The sequence below is a fragment of the Limulus polyphemus genome, unplaced genomic scaffold (genome assembly GCF_000517525.1).
Source record: "Limulus polyphemus unplaced genomic scaffold, Limulus_polyphemus-2.1.2 Scaffold10565, whole genome shotgun sequence".
NCBI lineage: Eukaryota > Metazoa > Arthropoda > Merostomata > Xiphosura > Limulidae > Limulus > Limulus polyphemus.
Genome location: NW_013676175.1, coordinates 7,128 through 14,331, shown reverse-complemented (window position 1 = coordinate 14,331; position 7,204 = coordinate 7,128). Strand labels below are relative to the sequence as shown.

Below are 7,204 nucleotides of genomic sequence, written 5' to 3'. Positions count from 1 at the left end.
CTTAAGGACTTGCCAATCAATGATTGCCTTACCGGCCTACGTGGGTCCGACTCATTTTATTAGCTGTACGAGTTCCTATAGATCATTTTCCAGACGGTTCTGCTATGATTAGTGTCTGGTGAAAAGCTTCAGCAGATTTTTCCGTTTATCAACGTTATATTTTAAGATCTGTGCAAGAACTCAGCTAACAGATGTTTCCACATATAAAAGTTATTATTGTAAAGCACATAGTGCAAAGATGGTAAAACAGTGAAACTTTTAGACCTAACAATAAAATCACGCTTAACGACATACAGGTGCTTTCATTTTGGTGTACTAGTTAAGCCTTAATTGATTTTGTTAGGCCTAAAATACACATACGTCTTGTTTTCCTATACTTACAATCAGGCTTTTGAAGAAGTAATAAACGTATAGAGTGTAATTATTTTCCCTCATCATCAAAATTGTAGATAGACTGAGCCTTTATGATTGTTTATATCATTTGATTCTCGTTACTTGTTTTGTAGAATTCCACCCCTTATACAAGGGCTAATCGAAAAACAAGACTAGGCCTCTTGTAATTGTAATTTGTAGCACTGAGTAATGAACAACTTAGACCGCATGCACATATTAAAATACCATTATTGACGTTTTCACAAATATCTTTATTACAACATTTTGCGTACACGTTTTGCAAGATTTTTAAGGAAACTTTCAAGCTTTAACAAAGATACTCCAAGATCACGACAGTTCTATCTTTTCGGACCATTAATTCATAGATAGTATATTTTGATTCTCGTTAGTTGTTAGGGTTAGAACAGAAGCAAGTATAAGAGAGTGTGCTCCATCGTACAGAGCCAACAAATCACATAATGTTTCAAAATCACAACACCAACCATCACATATATATATTTATACGTTTGTGCTTGGAATACACAGTACATTTTACAACATAACATTGTTTGATGACATACAAAATACGATTAAGACTAAATGTTTCTATTCTAACAAAACTGGCAACACTTGGATACAATATTTTATCGAACATCAAATACCAACATATATTTATAATATGAACTTAGCTGTTGAAAGGTCGAGTATTTTCATTACTAATACAACATTATGATACAAGACTTTAATAAATCAAACGAACATAAATGTTCATATTTGTTTTTAGAATAACACGCGCATATAGGCGAAAACTGCCATAAATTAATATTTAATAAAAGATTCAACGGTTTATATCTCAAGTGTTCTTTTGAGATGCTTATGTGTATGAATAACAAAAAAACAACAACAACAACATTTCGACCAAAGGTTTATACTAACTAACATTTTTCATATTTGTCTGAACTTTGATTGTGTTAGATTTAGAGATGAATTTAATGCTTGAATGTTTCTCGCTGGTGTAATTTCCACAGTTCCATAGTTGTATGTTATTACTAATTATATGTTACCAGGTTATCCCACCATAGTTGTATGTTGTTACTAATGTTATGTTACCAGGTTATCTCACCACTGTTGTATGTTGTTACTAATGTTATGTTACCAGGTTATCTCACCACTGTTGTATGTTGTTTTTAATGATATGTTACCAGGTTATCTCACCACTGTTGTATGTTGTTCTTAATGATATATTACCAGGTTATCTCACCACTGTTGTATGTTGTTCTTAATGGTATATTACCAGGTTATCTCACCACTGTTGTATGTTGTTTTTAATGATATATTACCAGGTTATCTCACCATAGTTGTATGTTGTTTTTAATGATATGTTACCAGGTTATCTCACCACTGTTGTATGTTGTTTTTAATGATATGTTACCAGGTTATCTCACCACTGTTGTACATTATTTCTAATAGTATCTCCATATTATCTCAGCATGTTAAAAGTTACGATCTTATTTATTTATTGTTGTTCTTATTTTTATGGCTATCGAATCGAACCCCGTGTTATATCTATATAAGTCTGTAAACTTACCCCTGGCGACACTTTCAGTGGATGAGAAACAGTAGTGTTTTATACGATAAACAAATCTATAAAAACAGAACGTTTTGCTAAGATCATTACCGAACATTCAGAACTGACTCAAGAAAGTTATTTCGATTACAAACATTTGATGAAAGTTTTAGGCTTACAGAGTTAAGTGTTGCTACGTATAATATACTTGTTTAACAAAATGGCGTCCTTTCACATATAATACAAAACATATTTCTTTGTACATAACAACTGGCACTAGTGACGACAAGCGAATTAGAAATCATGTGCGTTTTCAAACGAAACTATGATATAAACAACAAAATACTAAAAACTGTGTTGTTCTTCTCTCTTTTCAATATTATAGTCACCCAAACGAACACACTAGTCCACACAATATAATTATGAGGGGATAGCTTGTAGTATTGCTTTGTAGAAAGTGCTAAAAATACTCTTTCCATTTTCTTCATGATTTCCACTCGAAATGATAAAACAAGTAGTTTGTTAAGGGAAGTGGTGGTATTTCTCCTAAGTAAGTATAACAAATAACGATACAGGACAACTTATCACAAAAACAGGGGAAATAATCCCACAGAAAAAAACTGGTAAACTATTCTGGCTATGTTCTGGTTTAAGCATACTGAATAAGGGTGATAATCTCCCAGAATGCTCAGCCATACCTGATAATTGTTTCTTTAGTTAGTTTAGCTTATGGTTAATGAATAAGATTATAACCATCTGGAATGCCCAACTATAGCTGATAAATGTTTTTTGCTATTATCTGGCCTGGATAAGAGTGGTATTCGCTGAAAATGTCCAGTAATATTAAGGAAGGTATTGTCGTCATTAAGACTTTTTTGTTCTCTGACCGACGAGAAAACACCATCTAATTTTACTTTATTTATATAGGCCTAACCCCGCGATGACTTAATAAGACCACTGAATTTACTCATGCATCACTTTCTCTAGTTAGGCCTAATCCTGCAGTGATTTAATGAAGACTATTGAGCTTACTTTCTAACTTCATTTTATCTAGTTAGGACTAACTCCGCGGCGGGTTAATAAGACTATTAAGTTTACTATTAATTTTACTTTATCCAGTTAGGCCTAACCTTGCAGTTACTTAATAGACTACTTAGTTTACTATTAATTTTATTTTATCTAGTTAGGCCTAACCCTGCAGTTACTTAATAGACTACTTACTTTGCTGTTAATTTTACTTTATCTAGTTAGGCTTAAACCCGAAGTGACGTAATGAGACTATTGAGTTTACAGTCAATTTCACTTTATCTAATTAGGCCTAATGATTTAGTAAGACCCTACGTTTGGGAACACAGGCTAAGGGCAAGTCCAAGGTTTCTTGTTGTGCCATCTCATCCTCTTTTATAGTATAAACACAAACACGCTCACACTTATTAAGGTAGGGAAGTACAACCAGTTAAAGACTCGGTTTCCATCTCCTTTAAGTTGCTGTGTTTATAGATCCGAATAATTGGTTTACGTTCTGGATTAACAATGACGAAAACAATTTAATCTATATAAAAGCAGAACCCGAAAATGATAAAAGTTTGAAACAACACTGTTTGGGAAAGGAATTGAAATTATCAGCCTAACTTAATGGTCAGGATATCTTAGGACCAAGATATTATTGATCAGGAGGAAGGCAGTCAGCCAGCAACATCAAGTTGAAAGTGCGGCGTGTGTTCTGGGGGAATTACGTCTCACACCTCGGACCATAATACACGCAGTCTGACACGCTAACCACTATGTCACGCCCAACTCATTCGTGATTGTATTAGGTCATGAATTATATTACAAGAATCGCAAATCTAAATGTTCACACCATTACTTAAGGACTCGGATTAGGCAAGGCAGAGCACTATGGGGAAAAATACACACACCCACAGCAATGGATACACATAGCCAATCATTGTGGAACAAAAAATTGCAAAAAGTTAACATGTCTTTAGGTGCAATTCTCTAAACGTTAATTACTGTTCCGCTTTTAGTAAATGTATCTTTTAGAAAAAAAAATAAAGAAAAAACGTTATAAAATTATGCTAATACATGCAGTATAAATACCATCGGTGGTTGTTCAAGTTTTCCTTTTAATTTCATACCGTAGTGCCATCTAGTGGGCTGTACTTCATCAAAAACAGTCAACACATTAAACTTGTGGGAAGGTTGGTTAATAAAATACATTACGAATGTTTGGAACTTCCCTTGAACACAAAAGATTTACGTTTAAATACAATAATTTATAATCACTCAAATACTTGCAGATGGAACTCCTCCTGGTGGGAGAGTTAGCTTCGTTTGTGTGACGTCACTTGTTACTCCGTTGCAGAACTGGCGATCTTGCCATGGAGTTGTCAAAATTCGGATACGCTGGAAGACGGAAGAAAAAAAAATTCATCTCCACGTTTATTAAAGTGGCTGATTGTGTTCGTTTCCCAGTACGTGTTACAGTTATTTTCCACTATTCGGACTTTCTGTTATGCTTTAAACCTCTTTATTAAAGTAACAGATCACGTGCGTTTCCCACTACTTGCTACAGTTGTCTTGTAAGATCTGGATGTTTTTGTTATGCTCTGATCTGAGTACATATGAACTTACACTTTATAAACTTGAGTCCTCGCTATACTAAACAATAATAAAACAGTTATTTTTACTGTAAAAACTTTGTTAGAAAATGTAACTTCTTACACTGGATTTGGAGTTAGTTTTTACTTTATTCAACAACACTTGTACCATCTTTAAAACGAACAGATGAGGTAAGTATCTTTCTTAATCGGAAAAAAGTTACGTGGACTTGAAACCAATATTGCCCGCTACATTAGGAAAGAGTGTGTCATGTTTAGATTGGTTGTACTATTAAAGTGTATAGTTCTGGATTTAAATTAAATTAGATATTGAGATGTATGAACAAGTAATTAGAAAGTTTTACCTCGACAAACGTTCCAGGAGTTGTCAGGATCTTCCAAACAGCTACACCAGGAATACACAGAACAGAGGATGCAGCGAGACACATTCCTATGGCGTTGGCCCACGGTGGATAAGTGTAGCTTTCATATGTCAAAGGTTCGTACTCGGTGAGTCCGTATACAATAATGAACTGTTTAAAAAATATGAAACAACATTAAAGATTAAAACATTAGTAATATATGAATGAAGGTGTTTAGACATTTGTATAGAAATTATGAAATGTTGCAGTGTGAATGAATTTATCAGGGATTTAGTAAAAAGGCTTAACAAGAGTTAAGCCTACTTTATGATCGTTAATTCGAGAAGCTGTCATTTCTTCTAGAGTTAAAAAAAAGAAACTTTGCGTTCTCGTAATCTATTATTTTATTTCAGTATCTTTGTCGTTTATGCGTTGATATATATTTTACTTGTTTTACCTTAACCTTCGACCTTAAAAACTTTAAGAGGTCGAATATCCTAACCAACTGAGCTCTGGTGGTGGATATGTGAACAACTAATACATACTTATTAGTTAATTTATTTTTTCTTTTTTTTTTTCATTAAAACGTAAATTTCACGTTTAGGCCGAATCTATTACTTGATTTGCTACTTCCGCTACTAGGTTATTAGTAGTGAATAAAAGAATATACATCTAAATCAAACAAATAATACTATGAGTTTAACCTTAGAATTGAAGTCTAAATAAAGTTGTCAAAAGAGCAGTTATTTATGGTTCTTGAGCTGGTAGCTTGTGTCATCTTTTTTTCTTTTTTTTTTCATTTCTTAGATAAAATTTTTAGATCAAATAATACTAATTTCGCTCTCTCTTACCAAAATCCAAATTGGAGCCACCAAAGTCCAACAAATTTTCCAGTAGAGTCCAACTTCTATCCCCATCATCTCCTTGATGTCTCCTGAAAACCTTCGAATACCTAAACACACAATCATCCCAAGATGCGTTATATGGTGACGTATATATATATCACTGGTACTATAGTACTGGGGTCATTGTTGAGTCATTCACTTCCTATTTTAGGTAGATGGCGCTTTGTGTATTTGTCAGGATTTATAGGGCCGTATTCTTTACAGTAGGTGTCTGTGACTTTTTGGCGATAAATTTCAACAATAAACCGACAGCACACAATCCACTTGTTTCAAAATAATATATTCAAAACAAGTTAAACGTACGTACAAAAAATTTGTTACACAGTTGTATCTGGAGCTTTAAATAATCGTTTCTTTTCGTCAAGACTCCACACAGGCTGGTTCAGTTATTTTAGAACCCATTTGACAAAACGAAATATTCTTCTCTACTCTGTTATCACAATACAGTCTGTGATAAATTTGCTTACGTTACTCCGTGGTTACCACAGTTGTATCCAGAGATTTAAATAATTGTTTCCTATTCGTCAAAGTCCACACAGGCAGGTTCAATTACTTTAGAACACCCTTTAACAAGACAAATTATTCTCCTCTACCTCTGTTATTACAATAAAAGTTGTGAAACTCACTTTAGAAATTGCCCGTTACGGCTAAATTCATATGCAGTTTAACCCCACTTTCATTAACCCACTTGCTTTAACGCTCGCACAATATAAACTAAATAATATTATCGTATTAAACTTAAACTAAACAGTCATGTGTATCTAACAATATTATTTTATAACAACGTTATTTGACTGACAGTCAGTTGCAAACGATAAAGTTATGAAATATACTTCTCAGAAATTTACTCATACTACAATAAACTTGCATATATTCAGGTAATAGTAATATTACAATAAACTAAGGTATTGTAACACTACTCTAGACGTGGTGTAAGTTTAAGGTTGTGTAACACTACCCTAGACGTGGTGTATGTTTAAGGTATTGTAACACTACTCTAGACGTGATGTATGTTTAAGGTATTGTAACACTACTCTAGACGTGGTGTATGTTTAAGGTATTGTAACACTACTCCAGACGTGGTGTAAGTTTAAGGTATCGTAACACTACTCTAGACGTGATGTATGTTTAAAGTATTGTAACACTACTCCAGACGTGGTGTAAGTTTAAGGTTGTGTAACACTACTCTAGACGTGCTGTATGTTTAAGGTATTGTAACACTACTCTGTTTAAGGTATTGTAACACTACTCTAGATGTGGTGTAAGTTTAAGGTTGTGTAACATTACTCTAGACGTGCTGCAAGTTTAAGGTATTGTAACACTACTCTAGAGGTGGTGTAAGTTTAAGGTTGTGTAACACTACTCCAGACGTGCTGCAAGTTTAAGGTATTGTAACAC

General features: G+C 33.7%; 1 protein-coding gene across 1 annotated transcript in view; it reads right to left on the bottom strand.

Moving 5' to 3' along the window:
- Positions 1-3,445: 3,445 nt before the first annotated feature.
- The window catches only part of LOC106476433 (sodium-dependent dopamine transporter-like), a gene marked incomplete at its 5' end in the record, with an annotated part of 10,465 nt that continues 6,706 nt past the window's right edge, over positions 3,446-7,204 (bottom strand). The window contains 3 exons of the mRNA XM_013937092.2: positions 3,446-4,345; positions 4,905-5,072; positions 5,753-5,853. Of these exons, the coding sequence (XP_013792546.2) occupies positions 4,226-4,345; positions 4,905-5,072; positions 5,753-5,853 (389 nt within the window). The remainder of the gene's footprint in view (positions 4,346-4,904; positions 5,073-5,752; positions 5,854-7,204) is intronic.